Here is a 24535-nt window from a genome sequence, read left to right on the forward strand (position 1 = left end):
TGAAATATATACCAAAAAAATTACCAACATGCATCTCTTATATACCAAAAAAATTACCAATTGCACAAGAGTGTCTTTCTGGTTGTAATTTGCAACCAAAGATTAAAATTTCATCAGAATTTCTGAAATTCCATAATCCCATTCCAGTTTCAAGCAGACCAGAACCAAATCTGTTTCTATTTTCTATCCTCTTTTTCAGTCCAACATAGATAATAAATGGGAGAAAACCTAGACAACTGAATGAGTTAAGATAAGCAAAGAGATAAAAGTAGGAATTCAAGAAAATAAATCTTATCAAAACAAAATCTTTCAAAATACTAGCTTTTTCCTGAAAATTTGAACTGAATCCAGGATTTTGCCAAAATATCAGAAGATTTTTCGTTCAACTTTCAAGACATTTTGAAACACACCTCAGAACTGAATTTTAAGTCCTTGGCACCTTGCACTGGTCGGGATGAAGGGAACAGACAATTTATGAGACTGTTGGGAGAATTAAATAGAAAAGTTTTGGTTAGTAACCTTTATCTTTAGACATGTATTAGGGTTTAGTTCAAAATATATAAAAAAAAAATTGTAATAGGGTTTGGTTATGTGTGTTTTATTCATTTCTTGTGTGTGTTTGTACCCATTTTGTTTAAACTGTCTTTTTGAATATGAACTAGTTTCCCTTAAAAACTGCTTATTTTCCAACTTGAAGGGTCCATAGCATTATGAAAATGGATGCTGAGAAAGATCCCACCACAGATCCAACTGCCTTGTTAGCCAAAGTCTTAATTGATCAGGTCAATATTCTTCTCCCTCCCAAAATTTGAATTACCAATGAACTAATTGTTGCCACATGACCTTTGAAAATTTCAACTATAGGCTTTGACATCTTGGTAGCTATCAGGTAGACCGGAAATTGGTGAAACAGACAGTGATGACATCTGTATATGGTGTTACTTACGTTGGAGCACGCGAGCAGATTAAAAGAAGATTAGAGGAGAAAGGGCATATTACAAATGATAGGTTGCTGTTCAGTGCTGCTTGCTATGCAGCTAAAGTAAGTAACTTGACACCTAAACAGATGGATGTATTGATTAGCAGAAAGGAACATATTGAACATGCCATAATGAGAATTATAAGGAAAAGAAAGAATAGGGACAAATTCATTTGAATCATAGACAATATCTTGATGTTTATTATAGTGCATCATATTTATAGTAATGTAGAATTGTACTAGGGAAGGCAACTCATTTGGTCATGCTCTCATTATAAAAACCCTCTATAATGTTGCTACATTTCTTCGTCATCAAATTTCTTCCTAAATTCACTTCATAAAATAGCTATAGAAACCTCCATCTATTGTGCATCTTCTAGGTAGAACACTCAATGCTTTCCCAATTGGCATAAATAAAGCTTGAGAAAGCCTTTCCCTCTGATTTATCAAAAAAAAAAAAAAGCCTTTCCCTCTGCTGACATCTTTATAAATGCTTCCTTAGACAGAAGCTTTCACTTCCAAGAGAAAGGTATTGGGCCTCAAGAAGTTCACATTTCAATCATAAAACCATTGGAATCTTTTGCAGTTAAAATCTAAGTTTTCTGCCAGCAATAAAGTATCCAATAGGTTGTAGATCTTTTTATTTTTATTTTTTTGATAGATTACTGTCGATTCATTTTACTTTTAAAGGACAAATGTTAGTACAATTATGTAATTTAGCTCCCCCAAGAAGTGGCTAGCCTTGGCTGACCGTTTCTGTTACATCTCCCCTTGAGGTACTTTTTCTTTTTTTTTTTTTGGTACAATCCTCTTGAGGTACTTGGCCTTGGTACAATTGATCTCTTGCAGCCCCTTGCTTTGCCTCCGAGCTCATGTATTAGTTGTTTTATTTCTCTTGTGGCATGTCTATATGTCCATGATCCCTCCTGATTTCCAATAACCCATCCTGCTATAACATATGAATCACCTTTGACAATTAGATTCCTGAAAGTCAATGACTTTGCTCTTCTAAGCCATTTGATAACTGCCCATGCTTTGTCCCAGTTGAGTCTTGTATCATCAATGGTCGTGAGTAGATAGCCAAAATATTTCAGTAGTAATTAGCAAAAGAATTGAAAAAGAATTAGGAAGAGAGAATAGATAGAAGATGAGAGAGAGAAGAGAAGCCAATCTAATCTGACCGCCTCTGCCATTATCTTTTATGCTTGAGAATAAAAAGAGTACAATGGCAAATATGCCCTTAAAAGGGCGGCTACTGTTAACATAACTAACAGAACTTAAAAAATCACTAAACTAATGGGCCATGGGCCCAGTAACAGCAACTAATAACCAAATAAATAAAAAATAAATAAATCCTTAGCACTCCTCAAGTTGGGAATAAATATCAAACATTCCCAACTTGCGTAGATCATGCTCAAGCTTGTTTTTGGCAACTCCCTTGGTGAAGACATCAACTAGCTGGCATGCATACTTCTCCTACTGTCACCCTCTCTCTTATGAAGTGTCTAACTTCAACAGGCTTCGTCCTATCATACTAAACTGGGTTGTGGGCGATGTCCATTGTGGTTTGATTATTTCAATACAACATCACAGGTTGCTTTGCAACAACCCCAAGCTCACCCAATAGGGACTGAATCCAAAGTAACTTGGGATTCCATGAGCCATGATTCTGTATTCTACCTCGGCACTCAATCTAGCCACTATAGACTAATTCTAACTCTTCCATGAAACCACGTTACCCCCAACAAAGGTACAAAAACCTGATTGAGATCACCTATCATCTAAACATCTTGCCCAAGTTGCATATGTGTAGTCCTCCAATTTCATATGTCCATGATTTGCAAACAATATACATGTTATGGTTGTGCCTTGAATTCTTTATTGTGACCTGCTTCATGACCCACTTCAAATTAAGTTGAGAAAAACATAAGGGAAAATTTTCATAGTGGTTTGTGGTGGAATACGAACCCAATCCATATTCAACTTATGGGTCCAACCTGAACACGAACAGTTATGTAGTTTGGGGGTTTTCCTTTGTATACACTTTTTGTCTTGAAAAGTTGAGTGATTTTGGGTGTATTTGGGGTTTAGGGTTTTTTGCGAGTGAGTTGTGTGCACAGTTCTGTACTCTTCACCATAGTTTTCAAGGTGTCTAGGTGATTCTGGGCGACACTGGGGCGCCTAGTCACCTAGTCACCTAGGTGGGTGCCTAGGCGATAAAAAATTTATAATATGAAAAACTGTTTTTGGCTAGTTTCTTAGTTTTATATACCATTCTACTTGTATGTTAATTGAAAAATAGCAATTCTCTTTATTAAGAACATTAAATTTCCTCTAAAAATGTGGCAAATCATCACATCTAAAAGATAAAAATCTTTTACATATATTAATTTCACTATTTTCAAAAATAATACTACTATAATAAGTATTTAATAGAGCAAATTCATATTAATTAGCAGCTAAAGAAGTTTATTAACTTTATATGATAAATATTCAAGATGGAAAGTAAAAAAGAAAAAAAAACAAGGATGGAGTTTTTGTTTTATTTAATTAGAGAGAGAATAGAAAAAAATAACTTTATTATTCTATTGTTTCTTTCCCCTTTCTTTTCTTTTCTTTTCTTTTCTTTTCTTTCTTTCTTTCTTTTTCTCTTCTCAAAACCCTTTGATCTTTTAAATTTCAATAGTAAAACATTAAAACAAAATATAATTGATACATAGCATATAATAAAATGTATCAACACATACATTAATAAGATGCAGCAATATAAATGATATTATAAAAGGTGCCCGCCTTGTCATTTTTGTCGCCTAGGCGGGCGCTTAATCGCCTAGGTACGTGCCTAGTCGCCTAGAAGGGCGTCTAGTTGCTAAAAGTCAAGGCGTTTGGCCAAGGGCGCCTAGTCAACTATGCTATGCTCTTCACTATTGATGATTCTGTAGTCATTTTTCTACTCTGCCTATGGACATAGGCTATAAGCTGAACCACGTAAATCTGTGTATTTCTCTGTTTACTTCTCTTTATCTGTCTTTCTTTTGGTTGTGTGCCATTCAAATCTGTATTTCTGGGTTTTGCACAATAATACCTTTTCCTAGATGTTTCATCAAGTAGGCAAGGATCTTATCAACAGCTACCTAGTGTTGAGTCTATGGTGCATGCATGTACTAACAACATTGACAACATGGGAGATATCTAGACGTGTCATGCACAAGTACAATAGGTGGCCCACCAACCTCTGATACCTCCCAACATCGTTTACCAACCTCTGAAGCATTAACTCTGTGGTTCTGATTAATCGATTTATCAATAGGCTTGACCCCAATCTTCCCAGTCTCCTCCTATAACAAGTCCAATACATTCTTCCCCTAGGAGATAAAGATCTCATTTTGGACCTTGCCACTTCAGTACCCATAAAAGACCTAAGCTCATTGAAATCCTTTATCTTATATTCCTACTGTAATGACTTCTTAAGGGCTTCAATCTCACTTAGATCATTCCCTATAATCACAATGTCATCAACATATATTATTAGAGTTGACATGAGAGATCCTTTCCTTTTCACAACTAGTATATGATTTGACTGGGTCTAAATGTATCCAGAATGAATCAATTCTCCTTTAAACCTGTCAAACTAGGCTCTGGGAGACTTAAGCCATATAGTGGCTTTTTTAGTCTGCATACCTTCCCTCTTCCTACATCATAAAACCTGGATGGTAGGCCCATATACATATCCTCCTGTAACTCTCCATTGAGGGAGGCATTTTTCACATTAAGCAAGAAGAGTGCTCAAGAGTAAGTGGCCGCTAGAAACAAAAGAACTCATACTAAACTCATTTTTGCAACTGGGGAAAGATTTCTAGATTATCTATTCCATATGTCTTTCTATACTCTTTTCAACCAGCCTCATCTTGTACCTTTCTATAATGCCATTAGCCCTAAACTTCATTGTAAACACCCATCTTCATCCCATTGTCTCCTTATCAGTAAGCAAATCAACAATCCCCCATGTCTAATTTTTAGTCGATACCTTAATTTCTTCTTGCATAATTGTCTTCTACTCAAGTTTAGAAAGAGCCTCGTTAACACTCCTGGGTATAGACACAAAATCAAGAGAAGCAAGAAAAGTATGGTTTGAACAAAATACGGTAAGAAAGACAATGTTGGATACAATGGACTGTAGAATAAGTATACTTCCTCTTCCCCTTGTAGAGAGCTATAAGAAGATCATCAGTAGTGCTAGTAGCAAGAGTATCATTACTAGAGTTAAGAACAATTGTATCATCAATGGGGTTAGAAATACCTGGATCTATGTTAGCTGAACTGAAACCTTAGATGGAGCAATAGGAAGTGGTGTGGGTTCCTAGGTTGGTGCATGAGCTGTGTTTCCTGGAGCATAACCGCATGACAATCAACCCTCCTGTATTGGCACATAAAGAACTGTGGAGCAGGACCTAATGGTGCAAGTAAAGGAACAAGAGTTGAAACAGAAAGAGGAATAGCATGCTAACTCTCTCCCCCAAAACACTCCCCATAAGGAGAAACACCATAAAAAGAAAGGAGAAACACCAGATCATAACAACAATACCGCTTCTAGTTTTGAGCATACTTGAGATGAACACATGTCTTGGCTTTGGGATCAAACTTGGAGCAGTGGGAACCAAGAATATGGACAAAACAAACACGCCAAAAGACCCTCAAAGGAATGTGAAATATCTCCCCTTAGGAAAAATAAGACTAAACGGCATTTGAAACCCAAGAACACGAGAAGACATGATTGATCAATAAGACAATAGTAAAAAACTATAAATGGCTTCACCCCAAAAATGAATTGGAGTAGATCCCAAACCATCGGACTACTTGCCACCTTAACAGTGTGTCTGTTCTTCCTCTTGCCACTCTATTCTGCTAAGGAGTGTATACATAACTTTATGCTCCAATAAGTAAGATGCTTGGTCTTTTTCAAAGTACTCCTTTTTTTATCAATAACAATCAGCTTTATTAAGATAGATGGAAGAAATTACAGATATAGGGCAGGTAAAATACTTTACTCTCCATCAACAAATTATAAAAAGAGAGAAATTAGAAATTAGCCCAAAACGAAGATACCCTTTTCACCCCTTGCTTAGCTAACCCATCAGCAAATGAGTTGACATTTCTTTTCACCTAGCTGTACTTCACCTCAATGTCCCTAGCAAACCATTTGAACCTTTTCCTTTCATTGCTGTAGCTCCATATGTTACTGTTGTCTTCCTTTAGCTATCTAACCACCACCTCTTAATCCCCTTCAAGGACCAATCTTCTAATGTTCAATTGTCTTGCTCTTTGAATTCCTTCTAAAACTGCAAAGATCTTGGCCTTGAGGGAGTCCCCTCCTCCAATTGGTTCTGAATACAAGGCCAGAATAGACCCTTCCTCATTCCTAAAGACTCCCCCAATCCCAGACCGCCCTTGTTTTCCAAAACTACTCCCATCAAAGCTCTCAGCTGTTCTTTCCTTGTCTGAAAATATAAGAGAGTTCGCTTCTCCCATAAGGACCAACAAACTGCTGCCCTGATGCATCTCCACATAATACTCCCTATTTTCTTAGGCCAACTGAAAAAGGACGAAGAGAATAAACTTTGCACATTCAAAGGGGGGGTTCCAATTACACCCAAAAAGAGAGAAAGCCCACTTCCAAATAGATTTAGCAAACAATTGATCAAAAACAAAAAAAAAAAAAAAAGATTTAGCAAACAGGCGGGTAGCCATAAGGTGGTTGCCAGTTTCCCCATTTATACCCTGCAGAGAGCACCGATTCGGGGATAAACAAGAATTGGGTCTCTTTCTTTGAAGCAGGTCAGTTGTGTTGATTCTTTCCAAGAAAGTTTCCCAACAAAAACTACCCTCCCAAGGAGGAATGGGCTTACTCCAAACCTCTTTAACATGAAAGGGCAATCCAAGAGGAGCAGGAGGATGAGTTAAGGTTTCAAAAAAAGAGGCACAAGAGAAGGCACCGAAGGAGGAGGGGGTCCAAATTCTGTATCTTCCTTAATGGGGTCCAGGAAAACATTATTAAGGATGTTTAACAAAGTTAAAATGCAGTCCAAATCTGTATCCCTAATGGTCCTTCTCAGGCCTAGGTTCCACCCAAAGCCAGAAGTTGAGTCTGAAGGAACTAAGAAGGAAGAAATAGGTTCGTTCTTTAGGTTTGACAGAGCAAATAAAGAGGGGAACTGATCCATCAAAGGGGAATCCCCAACCCAAGTTTGTTCCCAAAATTTTATTAGGTTACCTGAGTTCAAGCCATACCTGATCCAAGGAGAGAATGTTGGAAGTATATCATTGGATGACTTTCCACGGAGATGCAACTGTAGCTCTTGCTAGAATTCTAGGATCCTAGCCATTGTCCTCCAGCCCATGAATGCCAGCCACAATCTTCGTCCTCAAATTTCCTCTTTATGCAAAAGATCCTCTCGTTACTTCCTCAAACTCCATTTATTCTCTCTATCTGCCTCTCCAAAAGATCCCCTTTCTTCCTTCGAATCCAAATCCTCAATCTGTTCCATCAAAATTTGCTTTCTTTCCTCTAACCTTCCAATCTCCAAAAGGTTCCACTCTTTAATCTGGATTTTTAGGTATTGAAGCTTCTTGTGGAATCTCATACCCTCCCAATTAACTAAAGGACTAAATTGCCCTCACCACTCTCTAATTTTCTCAATAATGCTAAGGAGTATTTTGAAAAATACTCCTTAGCATTATTTAATCTAAATACCTTAGTTCTCACTCTAAACTATGTAAGAACCGTTTACTGAAACCATTGTACTAAAGAGGGCACCTCATCATAGGAACACATCAAATAATCTTATGAATATCGAGAATAGTCATCCACAAATAGAAGGAAATAATGATAACCACCCATGAAAGGAATGTGATGGGTCTCCAAACATCAGTATAAACAATATTGTTGTAAGGCTTATTTAATTGTTAATTTATAGTTGTTGTTAGTAGGTGGTCCTCTTAAGATACTGTCAGTTAGTTATTTTTCTTTTTTTCTTATTAGTTTGTTTCTAGAGTGTGCCACCAAGGGCATACTTGTAATTTTTATTCTTTTTTTATTAAGTTAATATAAATAGTGAACTGGCAGCAGCCAGAGACTGTTTTCTTTTTCTCTCAATCGTATCTCCCTTTTATTCTCTTTCTCTCTCTCTCGTCTCCCACTCTCCATGAATGATTACATGGTATCAGAGCAATTTTTTTGGGCTGTAAAAGAATTTCGGTCCCTCCTGTTTTGAACCTGCTTTGCCTTTTTTCCCTTCTTTAAATTCTTGGATATGGAAGGCAGAGAAACCCTAGCAGATTACTGGCGGCAACTCCTGTGGGTTCTTCCTTGTTCGTAATATCAAGGAAACCCTAGTCGAAGAAGGGCGATGCTGATAGAGACTCCCTTTCTTCTTTGTTCGATGCTGTGAAGTCGATTTCTGGTTGGCACCTTCGTACAGGTGTTGGACAGGTGTGTTCTTGTTTTTGTCTTTTTTTGGCCAATGGTGTGAAGGCCTTATTCCTTGGTTCTATACATTCGTTTGGATGCTGGATTGTTAAACTGTATGGGTTGTAGTCGGACTAATAGTAACGTCTGCCTTGGCTTTGTTGGACTGATTACCGGGCTGGTTTAATGACTGAACCATCACAGAGTTGATTTCAGTAGGTTCTTGTTTTCTTGAGGGTTGGTCTTCTACTTGTGGCTGTTGTGTAGTTGTGTGGGATTTGGACTGTTTTTAGCAGTATTCTATGGCAAATTATGAATCAACTTCATCGGGGGTTACACCGACCTGCAGCACAGCTGGTATGGGAGGTGAAAACATGATGTTTCCCATGCCAATTACCCCTTTAAATGGTCTGAACTACCTGGAGTGGGCTAAAAGTGTAAAACTCTATGTAACGGCAAGGGGAAAAGTTGGTTACATAAATGGAAGGGTGAAAGAACCCAAGGGTGAGATAGTTGAACATGATAGGTGGGACCAAGAAAACAGTATGGTGATGTCTTGGCTCCTTGCAGTCATGGAAACTGATGTGAAGAAGAACTTTATGTGGGCAAACACCGCTAGTGAGATCTGGGAACAGGCCAAAACTACCTATTGGGAACAGGCCAAAACTATCTATTCTGAGCAAAGGCATTATGCCAAGGTTTACTAGTTACAAGCTGAATCTTCAACCTATAAACAGGGAAATCGTAGTTTGTCTTCATATTATTAAGCCCTTACTTCCATATGGAAAGAATTGGATCATTATCAGGCTATAGAGTGGAAACATGATGATGATGCTAAGGCCTACAGGAAGCTGGTCTCTCAGCAACGTGTGTTTGCCTTCTTGTTGGGACTGAACCCTGCCTATGAACCTTTGAGGGTTCAGATCCTAGGAAGCAAAGAGTTGTCGTCGGTTCACGAGGTATACTCCCTTGTTCAATCGGAAGAAAGTAGGTGGATTGTGATAACTCCACGGGGAAGAACAAGTTGTTTTGGCTGCGGTGAATAATAATTCCATAGGGAAGAAAAGTGACACCAAGAAGACTGATGATAAAGACAAGTTGTTTTGTACCCACTGTCGGCGTTTACGGCATACACATGATACATGTTGGGACATCCACGGGAAACCCAAGTGGGCAATGAAGAACCAAGAACAGGGTAAAAGTCAAGGTCAGAAGAAGATGAACACAACACAAAATGCAGCACATGTTGCAAGCCAAGATACTCAGGTTGTTGGTACTACCCGGGACCACCTTAATAATTATCATCCCAAGGAAGATATAATGAATTCCTTCAGAGAACACTTGGAGTCTTATGGTAGGGCTTTGCGATAGATGGATAGCTCAGTCACTGGTACTCCCTCTACTTCATTTGCATCTACATCAGGTAATACGACTTTTGCAACCCATGTCACTCCCACAGGTTCCCCTTGGATCATTGACTCAGGGGCCTCTAATCACATGACCGGTAAGCTGAACTTGTTTCAGACCTATAGCCTTTTGCCAGGAAGGGAAAAGTGAGGCTTGCAGATGGCTCATTCTCCTCCATTGCAGGCCAGGGATCAATATCTCTTCCCCATGGCCTTAACCTGAATTGTATATTGCATGTCCATCAACTTCTTATAAATTTGCTTTCAATTAGTTGTATCACAAGCTCTTTAAACTATAGTGTAACCTTTTTTCCTGGCTCGTGTTTTTTAGGACCTAACTTCTGGGAAGACGATTGGTAGAGGGACCCTAGTGGATGGTCTCTACATTCTCGACAACAAAGCTGGTCTCTCGATGTCATCCTCATAGTCACATAGTCAATCAAATAAGAGTCAATTTTTTTGTGGCATAGTCGTTTAGGTCATGTTTCTTTTGAAATAGTAAAGTCTTTATTTTCGGTTTTATTTAAGTCATGTTCAGTGTCAGAGTTCCAGTGTCAAAAGTGTCAGTTGAGCAAACAATGTAGAACAACTTTTCATTCAAGTAATAAAAGATCAAGTGTTCCTTTCCATGTTGTGTGTTCTGATGTATGGGGGCCTACTAATGTAATATCTAAGGGCGGATATAAGTACTTTATCACATTGATCGATGATTACTCTCGCTATACATGGGTATTCCCCATGCGTATTAGAGACGAAGTTCCAAAGATTGTGAAAGACTTCCAGAGGATGGTATTTATGCAGTTCCATGTTGAATTACAGATCTTCCAATCCGACAATGCAAAAGAATACTTCCATGGTGAGCTCAATGAGTTATTTGTCTCTCACGGATCTATTCATAGGAGCTCATGCACCAGAACACCACAACAAAATGGTGTTGCAGAAAGAAAAAACAGACACCTCCTTGAGGTAGCTCGCGGGATGATGTTACACATGAATGTTCCAAAAAGATTTTGGGTGGATGCTAGACTTGCGGCTGCTTATGTCATCAATCGCATGCCCTCCAAAGTGCTGAACTACATGGCCCCTCATCAGTTATTGTACCCTCAGTCCCCTTTATTTTCCATTCCCATGAGAGTCTTTGGTTGTCGTGCCTTTGTCCATGATTTGTCTCCATCTCGAGGTAAGTTAGACCCTCGGTCCATTCCTTGTATCTTTCTGGGGTATCCCTCCTCTCAAAAAGGGTATCCGTGCTTTGACCCCGTTAGTCATAAGTTTTTTGTGTCTATGGATGTGTCATTCTTTGAGTCTGAGCCATTCTTCCCTACTTCTCCTCAGGGGGAGAGTAGTAGTGTGGAAGAGGAGAAGCAAGTTCAGGTCCGCAAAGTCTCTCTTCCTTCTATTCCGGACCTTGCTCCCTTTCGTGTCTTCCAACGTACATGTCGTAGAGATCAGCAATGTGATAGAGGTGTGGAGCAGCCAAACATTGAGCAACCGGCACCGTTAGACTCCCAGGAGGTAAGTCCAATCCCTGTTGCACCTATTGATACCCCTGCTCCTACTATGGATGACCTTGACATTCCTAATGCTCAACGAAAGGGAGTCAGGTCATGCACTACCAAACACCCCATTACCCATTTTGTCTCCTATGATCACATTTCCCCCTCATACCAAGCCTTCCTATCTGTAATTGATTGCATCCCTGTTCCCAGAAACGTTGCAGAAACCTTAAAATGCCTCGAATGGACAGATGCCATGAAGGAGGAGATTAATGCTCTTCACAAAAATCAAACTTGGGAATTGGTGGATCTTCCAAAGGGGAAAGACCCCGTGGGGTGCAAATGGGTGTTTACGGTTAAACACAAGGCAGACGGAACAATTGAAAGGTACAAAGCAAGATTAGTAGCCAAAGGGTACACACAAGTGTACAGGGTTGACTATGATGAGACTTTTACTCCAATAGCTAAGATGAACTCAATTAGGGTTCTCCTGTCATTAGCTGCTAATCTTGATTGGGAATTGCATCAATTGGACATAAAGAATGCTTTTCTGAATGGTGACTTAGAGGAGGAAGTATACATGGTTCAACCCCCTGGATTTTGTGCCAAGGGAAGTGAAAATAAGGTGTGCAAGCTGCGAAAGTCTCTTTATGGCTTAAAACAATCTCCCAGAGCTTGTTTCAGTAAGTTTCACATGGCAGTTCAGCAGATGGGCTTCAAACGATGTCAGTCTGATCATACACTCTTTGTGAAGAGATGTTAGGAACATGTTGTTGTATTGATAGTGTATGTGGATGATATCATCATTACAGGAAGTTGGAGTTCAGAAATACAAAAATTGAGACAATTCCTTGCATCAAAATTTGAAGTGAAAGATCTAGGTCCCCTGAAGTATTTCCTTGGAATTGAAGTCGCCTGCTCAGAAAAGGGTATCTTTATCTCTCAAAGGAAATACACCCTTGATCTATTATAGGACACAGGAAAATTAGGTGCAAGGCCAGCAGAGACTCCCATGGATGTTGACCACAAGTTGGGTGACTGTGATGGTGAACCTCTGAAAGATGTGAAACAGTTCCAAAGGTTAGTGGGAAAGCTGATTTATTTGTCCATGACCCGTCCAGACATTGCCTATTCAGTTGGGGTTCTAAGCCAAATTAGGTGCAAGGCCAGCAGATTCCAAAGGTTAGTGGGAAAGCTGATTTATTTGTCCATGACCCGTCCAGACATTGCCTATTCAGTTGGGGTTCTAAGCCAAATTAGGTGCAAGGCCAGCAGAGACTCCCATGGATGTTGACCACAAGTTGGGTGACTGTGATGGTGAACCTCTGAAAGATGTGAAACAATTCCAAAGGTTAGTGGGAAAGCTGATTTATTTGTCCATGACCCGTCCAGACATTGCCTATTCAGTTGGGGTTCTAAGCCAATTCATGCACTCTCCTAAGAAACCACACATGGAGGCAGCAGAGACAGTTCTTAGATACTTGAAAAAATATCCTGGAACAGGTCTACTATTCAGTAAACATAATCGCTTAAAGGTGGAAGTCTTTACAGATGTTGATTGGGCAGGTGTTGTGGATGACAGAAAGTCCACGAGTGGGTATTGCACATTTGTGGGAGGAAACCTAGTGACCTGGAAAAGCAAGAAGAAACAAAGTGTGGTAGCAAGGTCAAGCGTTGAAGCTGAATATAGAGCTATGGCACATGGGGTGGCTGAAGTCTTTTGGCTAAAGAATCTTCTAGGGGAGCTTGGAGTTGTTCATAATCCTATGTCTCTTTACTGTGACAACAAGGCAGCAATAAACATCACCAGCAACCCTGTCCTACATGAGAGGACCAAGCACATTGAGGTGGACAAACACTTCATAAGGGAAAAATTGGAAAAAAGAGAAATTTGCATCCTTTATGTCAACTCCAAGGAACAACTTGCTAATGTCCTCACAAAAGGGCTTCCATACTAGCAGCACAATGAGTTATGTGACAAGCTGGGCATGATAGACATATTTAGCCCAACTTGAGGGGGAGTGTTGTAAGGCTTATTTAATTGTTACTTTATAGTTGTTGTTAGTAGGTGGTCCTCTTAAGATACTGTCAGTTAGTTATTTTTCCTTTTTTCTTATTAGTTTGTTTCTAGGGTGTGTCGCCAGGGGCATACTTGTAATTTCCATTCTTTTTTTTATTAAGTTAATATAAATAATGAACTGTGTTGTGGATGCATTCGTGGGAAGAATTACCGCCGCCGGCAGCAACAGTGAGGGGGGCCCACACAACAGCTTATCTTGCCACGTCAGCTCTTCTTGCCAGCTCGCCAATAGTTTACTTATTCCAGTTCTGTTCTTACTTATCTAGTTCTGTTCATACTTATCTATTAGAGATAGGAACTGAGTTCTGTTAGAAGTTTATTAGAAGTAGGAGTTTTGTTCTTACTTATCTAGTTCTGTTCTTATCTATTAGAGATAAGAACTGAGTTCTGTTAGAAGTCTGTTAGAAATAGGAGTTTGATTTAAAGTTGGATTGTCCTAGCTTAGTCGAATGGAGTAAGGAGTCTCCTCTTGTAATCTCCTATTCAAGGAGCCTATGAATTGGAATAAAGCATTTAGTTTTCTAGTCAAGAGAAGAGTGAGGAGAGTTCGGGTGGTCTCTTGGACAAATCACCCATTTGGTTTTCCACAATAGGGTCTGCACGCAAGGGAAGGCGCAAGGGGAAGCAAGAGGTTCTCCCCGTGGACCGACCCGTGACGAGATCCTACGCCCGGGCCCATAACAAACTGGCGGCAGCCAGAGACAGTTTTCTTTTTCTCTCAATCGTATCTCTCTTTCCTTCTCTTTCTCTCTCTCTCGTCTCCCACTCTCCATGAATGATTACAAATATCAAAAGCAGAACTCTTTTTATTACTTGAAGAAAAAGATTGTCTACAATGCTTTCCAAGTAGACAGCTTTCATACTCTAGACCAAACAACTTAATAGACTTAATAGAAATTCAGGAACAAAAACGTAAAGATTTGAAAGATAAATGACTTAAACGATTATGCCATAGCATAATCTGACTCACAAACTCTAACCCATTACTCCTGTTGTTGACATGATGACTCTGATAACTTGGAAGCTTATCTAGTAGGTAGATTCCATTCACCTCATGACCACTCCCAATCGTCCTCTCTAACCCCAAATCCTAAAAAACACAATGATCAGGAAAAAAAGGTTATTGAACACTTTAGGCTCTTGGTCAAGCTACTAACAGCTAAAAGATTAGTATGTCTAGGAGCATGTAGAGTATAAGGTAAAGTAATGGTGTCAAGTCACTCTAACAAATCCCTTCCATACTATGGAAACATGAAAGCCATATGTAATAGAAACTTTATCTCTACTAAAGCACAATTGATATGAAGAAAACAAGGTAGAAACATTGGTCATATATTTAAAGGCACTTGAGTCTATAATCCAGAGAGGTCCATCCTTGAAGTGGAGGCATGGTTAGTAGTGACATATGAAATACCTATATGAGCAAAGGAAGTGGTCTGTCATGTCATTGAACTGCTTACACTTTGTTCTCCCCCTTGAGATGAATAGGAACTAGCAGTGTCTCGCTAACTCATATATTGCCCATACTTTTCCAATTTGACCTTGATTACTACTGCTGCAATAGACTCCAAGGAAGCTAGAGTGTGAGATATGAATGACTCCCCAATCACTACCATATTGGCATTCCCCTTCTTGTTCTTGATCCAAGCCAGTATAAGGTGAGGGTGGAGCTTTTAACAAGTGTATTCGGTATGCTTGGGTCTCTTACAATAATCACACGCCAAGTCCTTATATTCTCATTTGTTCTCATTGTAACCTTTATCCCCATTGGGTTTAGGCCTGTTAGTGCTAACCATGGCTGACTACTCAATCCCATACTGTCTCATCATAACATTCCTCCTACTCTCCTCTCCAAACACAAAGGCATATGCTTAAAAGAGAGTGACACTCTCATGGGAAAGAATATGTTGTCGGGCAATGTCAAACTCCGCATTACTTCAGCCACAAACTCAAATGCGTTGTTCATTTCTACCGACTTTTGATAGGTAGTACCATCATTCATACTCTCCCATACCACAGCCTCCAAGTGATCTTTCTTATGCCATAAAGTTATCAAAGCAAAAAAAAAAAAAAAAAAAAAACACACTACAAGTGGTTTATCTCCCTGTCTTCTTGATTTCTCATTTGATAGGCTCTAAGAACATTTCTAGTTTTGAGAATAGGTCTTCATTGCTCCATCCCAAATATCTTTAGTAGTGTTTGCCCACAAAGAAAAAAAAAATCTGCTAATAGGAGATAACTTAGAATTAGACAACCAGGTTATTATCATGTAGAGCTCTGTAAACTGGGTCATGCTGCCCACGGGCTGGCACTACCCGGTCACTGTAGCAAATGGGCTGTGCTAGGCCTGGATCAAACCTCTATGTTGTGCTAAGATGGGGTTTTAAGGCCCACAGGTAGCACAGACACTGTCCATACATATAGGGGTGTCAATGGACCAGTTTTGGATTGGACTCCGTCCAAATCAAAATCCATTTGGACGGATTGGATGGACCAATAAGACATTGAATTTGGACGGACTGGACGGACCAATATGACATATTGGATTGGACCTGGTCCGTCCATAACAAATTTATATTGGAATATATTGGACTGAGCTAATATCTGGTCAATGGACCAGGTTTGTGTTGAAACCAATCTAAATTAACAGGAATTTGAACAGATTGAACAGTCTCTGGACCAGTCCAAAATGGTCAAAAATGTTCATTGGACTGGATTGGACCAAGTCCATTTGTAATGGACTCACATTGGACTGGACCGGATTGGACCAAATCCAGTCCAATTGACACCCCTACATACATACATAGATGTGTATATAATTTTTTTTTTCAATTTTATTATACTATTTTTTTCCAAATTTATTGTAATATTTTTCAATTTAATTTTATTATTTCATATATGACCAATTGATCAAATCAATTGTATATATTAAATTCAAATGAAATAAAATTTTTAGATTTTTTTCAATTTGTTGTCTAATTTGTTAATTGTTCGTGTTTTTTGTTTATTTTTATATTTTAGTTCTGTAATTTTCACTTAGCAAGAAAATCAAGAAATTTCAAAAAAAAAGAGACAGGTCCACCCAGGCCTGCAGCCCAACTCGGGCCAATGTTTTGAAAATTGCAATTGTACCATAAATCGTAGAGAAAATTGAATCAAATCATGTCATAAATTGTAAGATTATTTCTCTTTTTATAAACTTGTCAAAAAATAATACATGCCAGTCTATTTACTGGAAAAGCTGAAAATCCCTTTATGTTAAGCAAGTTTATGTTCATAATAGTATCCCATCATTGTCTTCTAAGACTAACACAATCGGTGGATTTGAGGACTTCTTTTATTCAAATGTTTAAAATATGCCAGCCATGTATGCTCTTAAATAACAAGGATGGCTGTTTCAGGAATATGGATTCATGAAATCTAGATAATGTAGGGAGATGAATTCAAAACACAAAAAACATGGAGCAAAAGCAAATATGTCCAAATATAGGAACACAGCTGTGAGAAACTTCTAATATTTTTAGATGATGATGATGATGATATATATATATATATATATATTAATCTATAGATTTTAGGTATGTAAACACACATTCAACAGGCTTCAAATGTCAATATGCATAAGAGACAATTGAACATATGTGAATCAAGCTGTCTGTGTTTTACTATTAAAGATGTATGGAGATGTTTCAGATGCAGTTCCATTCTTTGAACCATGATATTTATTCTTCTTTTATATTTGGATTTTGGGCATACACAAAATTCACAAGCATATAGGGGTGCAAGTCGGGTATCCAATATGAGGAAATTACAGTGTCATGATTCAAATTTTAGCAAATCTTCAACCCGAGCCTGCCCAAATTGCACCCCAAGGTAGGGCTGCATCTTTGTGTGAATGGGTCCAACCCAAGGGCCCAGGTCCAATGCTTTGTTAATTCTCCAAATCTGGTAACTGGTTTTTACCCCTACTACAAGCACAAGAGCATACACATGTATTTGCAAATATGTGTATCAATGTATATCTATGTCTGCATCCATGTTCTAGATCTGGGAGTTGCCATGCTCAGCATGGAGTTAGGCCTCTCTGAATAGATTTTTTTTGGTGTATGCAGGCTGACTGAGTTGTGGGTTTTGTTTCATCGGCCTTGGGAGCTTTCTAATGTCTATGCTTTTATCTGTGTTTTCAATAAAAGCTTTTGAGTTCCTTTGGGAGTTTTCTAATACTGCACTTCTATCTGTTTTCAATAAAAAATCTTGATCTCTATTATCAGCTGGGAAAAAAATCAACATGGGTTCATGCCTTAGGTGCACAAGGAATTACATGTATAGAGATGTCGTAGATCATAGTTATTTTTCACTTTTGTTATTAATCATCAGTCCGGAACATCTTGTTCATAGGTAACATTGACTGCTCTTGAAGAGATGTTTCAAGCTGCACGTAGTATAATGGGATGGCTTAGTGACTGTGCAAAGGTATGCCTCTTACCATGTGTATTGACTAATGACTGTTGATAGCATCAATAATTTCATTACCATGAAAGATTTGGATATGTTTTTTGTAACCACTGGATGATTGCAACAGGTTATTGCATCAGAGAACCAGCCTGTGAGGTGGACAACTCCTCTGGGGCTCCCAGTTGTGCAACCTTATCTTAAACCTCAAAGGCATCTTGTGAGTGTTTCAGATTAATGGAATCTCATCAAAATAGATGTCCATAAAAATCCTGGAGTCTGAGATGCTAACCATGTAAAATTTTCAATTGGAAAATAACTGGACAAGGGGCATATTCTTAGTGAAAAAGAGGGAAATGGTCCTACAAATAAAATTTATGGAAGGATTTAAAGTTCAAGTGATCATGAATTTTTACTCTTGATATCTGGTCTGGGATCCTCCCCCTCCCCCAACCCCCCGCCCCCCCCTCAAAAAAAAAAAAAAAATTTCAGGTTTCCTGATATTTTCTTTCTTCATAGTGATTTACTTTTTATTAATGCCCAAACTAATAACTACATTTTTCTCCTTGAATCTTCCAACTAAAGCAATTTATACCTAAACTGTTTATCGTCTTTGTTCATGCCTCTCATATTATTGAAAAGAAAATCTTTTACTTTCATTTCTCTTTTGAGAAAGAGAGGTGCCGAGGTGGCAAGGGATTTGCAGTGGCTCCTATTTTTGAAGTCTTTTGTACCATCTATTGTAAAATGTAGATGATACATTTGTTCTGAGAAGTACATCTTTTGGAAGGTGTTGCGTAATGCACTCCCAAACTGACTCCCCGTAGCCAAAAAACTTGAGTGCCCTCATGGTGCTGTAACTTTTACCTGAATAGAAGTTCTTGTCATACCACAAAAAAAAAAAAAAAAAAAAACAAAGCTCCTTTGATTTTTCCTGCACATTGTGTAACCCAAGGTTTGAAATTTCGCAACATATCGGGCCGTATTGGCTGATACATATCATTCCGACAAGAGCCCAATATACGGAATGTGTAGAAATCATCCGTTCCGTTTCTTTTTGTATGTATCGCATCGATACACTTGATTTTTTTTTGGGTGCCCTTCATTCATTAATCTCTTTAATTAATTCTATATTTAATTCTAACTTTTCTTTCATTAATTAGTCAATTACTCCTACTTTAAATTTAAATTTGAATTTTAGCGAATTCTCTTATTAATTCCACTAATTAATGATACTCCCTCATTAATTTCGCTAATTAATGATCCTGTCTCATTAATTTCGTTTTGGTAGTATAAAAACTATAGACTTTAAACAATGGCAAGATTCGAACCTTACTTGCTAGGTTTTAACAACCATAAGACACCACTAGTTCATGCCCATTTGTTTGTTATGGTTGTATGCATTATTATTTTTAAGTAAATTTTCTCTTTTCTTAATGGATATTTATTAATAAATGCTAGAATTAATTATTAAAATTTATATACTAATAAATATATATTTTTTAGGATATATTTGAATTTCCTAACATATTTATAGGTATCTTAATTTTTAGTCTGTATCTATTTGTATCCAAAGCGTATCCCGATACGTCTCTTAAAATTGTCTTTCCGATACACCTTGCGTTTCCGATACTTTGAACCTTTTAAATGTTAACCATGTTTTACTTATGTGCCTGTTGTGGTTGCAGGTTAGAACTTCCCTTCAGGTTTTGGCTTTGCAGCGGGAGGGTGATTTGGTATCTCAATCTTCTTTCTGTATTTTTGTTCCCTTTCTTTAGGTGGTAAGCATTTTCTGAAACTTGGCTCTTGTCTCCAACGTCAGGTTGAGGTTAAAAGACAGAGAACAGCATTTCCACCCAATTTTGTACACTCTCTTGACGGGTCACACATGATGATGACTGCTGTTGCCTGCAGGGATGCTGGCTTACATTTTGCAGGTTTGTCTTGCTAATTTGTGTCAGCAGTAGATTGGAACTCTGTAATGAGAACGTTTGGTTAGAAAAAAATCACTGAAATGATCATGTATGGCTTTTAGAGAGAGGAAAAAAGAGAGGTGAAACAACTATTTTTGTATTCTAAAACTAAGATTATTCAATTAAAGTATAATTTTCCTTTTATTTTGCTGCAACCATTTAGATTGAAATCCCATTCAAATCTTCCACTATTTTGTGGAACAACTGCTTTGTGTCATCAATTCTCGTATGCACAGTTCATAGAAGAAACAGAGAATTGGCTTTGGTTTCCTCTTGATCTGAAAATGTTCGAAATCTTCAATTTAGTTAGCTGAGACAACTTATGGTATTATCTTGGTTAGGTTGAAAAATAATAGGTGAAATTTTTATAAAAATGGTACTTGGATTCTTCAATGGAAGAGGAGTTGGCAAGAAACATGGGGATAGGCAGGGTGCAACAGGGAAAAGCAATAGGGAATACTGTATTTTTGAGTGAATAATCGATCATTGATTCAAATAAGTTTTGATGATCATTAATCACTGAGTGAATGAGCCAGACAACCATACACAGTATTTAGTGGGTAGTGCAATACTGTCACAGAACTCTTATGTTCAAGACAAATGCTGGAATCTACCTGGTGACACAGAGGTGCCTTAACTTCTTTTTATTATTTTTTAATCTATATGCACTGATTCTATGGAGAAAAATGTTTGGACATGATTCTTGCAACTGATTTCAAATGATTGGGATTAAGACTGAGTTGGGTTGTATATGCATTGATTCTGGATTTTAACTTGGATCATGAATCTGAGGCTAGAGCATGTTTAGGTTTGAATATCTAGATGTCTTTATTTTCATTTTTATTTATTTAGCTACAGTAAAGATCCTCATTTTAAGTCAGCAATACTACGAATTAATGTCCTATGAGTAAACCCATAAGGAAACTAAAAATATTTGTAATTTCTGATAGGCTTTTGAACCTGGTCTCACTCTCTATTTCCTGTATCTGAACTATATATAATCTGCCAAATCAGCATTTTCAATTCTGTATGTAAATTCTCAACTTACTAAAAAATAAATGTTTTGCAGGAGTGCATGACTCCTTCTGGACACATGCATGTGATGTTGATAGAATGAACCAGATTCTTAGGGAGAAATTTGTGGAGCTTTACAACATGCCAATACTTGAGAGAGTAAGCATATTTAATCTAGTATTCTATTTTTATTAAGGGTCTAGATGTGAAACAATGGGTTCCTTATGTACTAACTATGCCATCCAAGAAATGACAGATTAATGTGATGCTTTTGTTTCAGTTATTTCTTCATTGTCCTAATTCTGGTTCTGGTTGTGCCCAGTTGCTAGAGAGCTTCCAGGTATCCTTTCCATTGTTGACATTTCCTCCACTTCCTGATAGAGGCGACTTTGACTTGAAAGAAGTTCTTGAATCTCCATACTTCTTCAACTGAACACTACTGTGAGCATTTGCAAAATGCTGGCCCATAGAAGGATCAGATACACTATAAAGACTAAGCAGAATGGAGTGCAGTTATTTAATTGGTTGTGTACTTCTATGGAGGGGTAGCTTCCACGAGCTTAGAGTTATTTGAAAGAAAATAATGCAAAATAGAGAAAAAAAAATGAGAGGGCGAGAAAAGGCACCTCCATATCAAGACGACATCTCCAATGGGATGCTTGTGATATTCCCTTTGAAGATATATTCCTGCAAGGATTATCTAAGAGCTTCCCCTAAAGGTGCTAAGGTTGGTCAGCTATTTTACTTAACCACATGCTGAAGGAAACAAACAGCCCTGACATCATACTTCTGTGAAATATCATAATCTTGGGAAATTTCATGAAGCCAGAACTGGGGATGTCGAGCTGACAGAATGACAAAATTGACTGAAATTCTGGGTGCTCTGCCTGATGTTTTTCCATTGAAGCTGATTTTATTGTTCTCATGGTCAATTCTTGATTTGTTGCTTTGTTGGGCCCTTGTACTGGGCTTGTTATTTATGCTCTCAAGTTCTGTTTATATTATCCAGTGTATATTACATAGGTCAAAGGTTCAGTTGCTGTAATTTTACCAGCCATATGGCAAACTGCACCATGTATATTTATTATTTCAATATAATGTCATAAAAATATAAAGTTTGATTCTGCTGTATCTGAATTCTCGTTTGTCAACATAGACTGAATTATTGCTATCTACTGGAGTGTCCTTTGCATTGGCCCAAGTTATAATGCCAATCAGATAGACATCACACTAATGAAGCATATCATAATCTCAAAGCTTACCAATTGCAGCTATGTACCCACATACTGCAACTCTGCCAGTCCCGGTTTACAAATGTTTAGTTAGCGTTATGTAACATAATCCAATATGAAGAATATATGAGGATTCAATTGTTCTAATACGTCCTGCTATACTTGGGATCAATTGGACTGTGTAATGCTTCTAATATTTTTACAAACATACAATGAAATCTAAGGGGTGCATAGACAAAAACGACAATGTAATGAAACCTGATTTTGAATTCTACGAAATTCTTGTTTAAACATAGTTTTACTTCACAAAATTTGGTTTAATTGTCATCATGTATACTCGTAATCTGATAAAGACATTCAACTCTAAAGTGATGGATGCCATTACTGAATTTCATGCTGTCATGGCTTCAATATCCATTAATTTTCAACTTCTATTTCAGGAAATGATTCAAAGCGATGTTGGTAAACCTCATATGAGCAGTCTCTACTGATGCTGTATTTACCATGGTTTTCAAAACTGTACCAGACCAGACGGTCGGACCGGAAAACCCGGGAACCAGTCAGGTGACCAGTTCCATTTTTTCCCAAAACCGGATTTTTGCAAAAAAAAAAAAAAAACTGTTGATTTGGTCAGCAAATTGCTGACCCAGGCAGTTGAACCGTTTGAACTATTCAACGGTTTTAATCGTTTTTTATTTTTTTATTTTTTGTCAGAACGGGCCGATTGTTCGGTTCGAATGGTCGGACCATTCGACCCGAGAACCAGACCCCTGACTGGTTTGGTTTCCGGGTCAGTTTTAAAAACCTTGGTATTTAATTTGTAGCAAGGTACAAAATTTTACAATATAGTACTATGTATCTTATGATATGTATTGGTTTTTGAACAAACTGATACACCATATATAAGGATTTAGGAGGTGTCTTAAGTGTAATTAGAGTCCTACCACAGTGTAGAAACGAATATTTGTGATACTTTGAATTTTGATGTCAACCAATCATATAAAAGATATCATGTGGTGTATTTACTTTTCATCTGTTATGAGGTGTATTTACCAATTAAATTAAACTTTATAGCATTAAAATTGTCAACTGTGATATCTCACCAACTGATTTGAGTTTGAAAAGCGGTCATTTGATGCAAAAAATGCTACAGGTTAGAACTATATCCAGCCCTTCCAAGACCCCATGTATGGACCAACAGCTTTAAAATGTGTAAAATGCAATTTTTTGCATTTTAGTTTATTGATACTGAGAACCTTGTTTTTGTAGGAAATTTGGTGATAAAGAAAATATTTCTTGTCGGTTTTCATGTTGTTTGAAGCAATTTAGGAAAGAGTTCATATCTGCGCTCCACAATGTCCCACAGCACATCCCCACTATGCATTGGGAACATCTCTTGATGATAGTACCAGTTCTGATGATGTCATCATCAGGAGATGTTCCCAATACAGGGCGGGGATGTGGGGTGGGATGTGGGGCATCCCCTTGTGGGGCGCAGATCTGAACTCTGGATATGGATAAAGTGAATAATAGACAAAAATTATTCAAGGAAAATATTTCTTATTAGGGAGTGTAAAGCTCACCAAATAGAGTACCTACCCCCTCAAACTTCGATGGGATCCACAATTCAACAATCCCACTAAAATGTTAATTGGGTTCATTAGATATTGAAACTATTTTGGCTGTAAATGGTATCTATTTATCTGAATTTTGAATTCAAATTTGATCCAGTTAAGGGTGATATGAATTTGATTAATTTATAATTGGATTTAACATGGATCCACCCATCTAATCTAATAAAATCCAATTGTATTTGATTTAAACGTATATGATTAATTAATTAAATTCTATCTACTAATAAGGTTTGTTTGGGTCTTCAAAAAAAAAAGTTTGAGCAAGGCATTGCTTGCTGTATAGAATGCCAAAGTTTAGGACAGTCCTTCCGAAGACCCCAGATAGCTTGGACCAGCATTGGATAATTGCCTTTTATTGAAGTTGGTTTGAATGCTGCCTTTTTACTAAATAATTATTAATTCAAGTTTCATAAAATTTATTTTTAATATATTTCGTTAATGATATGCAATATCGATCATTTTTAGATTATTATATTAACAATTTATAATGTTTTCACCATTAATAATTTATAGCATATAAGGCTCCATTTTGGAAGAGTATAAATATAAATATGTAGAATACAAAATCTTGTATTTTGTATTATTTTGTATGTACATATTCGTATTTATATTCTTTCCAAACTAAATCTTAGGCTCTATTTGGGAAGAGTGAAAATATAAATATGTAATGAACAAAAAATTGTATTTTGTATATATTTACACTTTATACATATTCGTAATCGGAATTAACTTCAAATCCAATATAAATCCAATGTTGAATAAGATAAGATTCAATTCAAATGTTAATATGAACGAATAAAATTT

General features: G+C 37.5%; 1 protein-coding gene across 1 annotated transcript in view; it reads left to right on the forward strand.

Moving 5' to 3' along the window:
* LOC148843452 (DNA-directed RNA polymerase 3, chloroplastic-like) overlaps nucleotides 1-21996 on the forward strand; it is a 55671-nt gene extending 33675 nt beyond the window's left edge. The window contains exons 12-19 of the mRNA XM_088956868.1: nucleotides 698-782; nucleotides 890-1042; nucleotides 17825-17899; nucleotides 18009-18098; nucleotides 19567-19614; nucleotides 19701-19815; nucleotides 20921-21024; nucleotides 21188-21996. Of these exons, the coding sequence (XP_088812994.1) occupies nucleotides 698-782; nucleotides 890-1042; nucleotides 17825-17899; nucleotides 18009-18098; nucleotides 19567-19614; nucleotides 19701-19815; nucleotides 20921-21024; nucleotides 21188-21298 (781 nt within the window). The 3' untranslated portion in view covers nucleotides 21299-21996. The remainder of the gene's footprint in view (nucleotides 1-697; nucleotides 783-889; nucleotides 1043-17824; nucleotides 17900-18008; nucleotides 18099-19566; nucleotides 19615-19700; nucleotides 19816-20920; nucleotides 21025-21187) is intronic.
* The last annotated feature ends 2539 nt before the right edge of the window (nucleotides 21997-24535 follow it).

The sequence above is a fragment of the Nelumbo lutea genome, chromosome 8 (genome assembly GCF_056320005.1).
Source record: "Nelumbo lutea isolate HS-2025 chromosome 8, American lotus-T2T, whole genome shotgun sequence".
NCBI lineage: Eukaryota > Viridiplantae > Streptophyta > Magnoliopsida > Proteales > Nelumbonaceae > Nelumbo > Nelumbo lutea.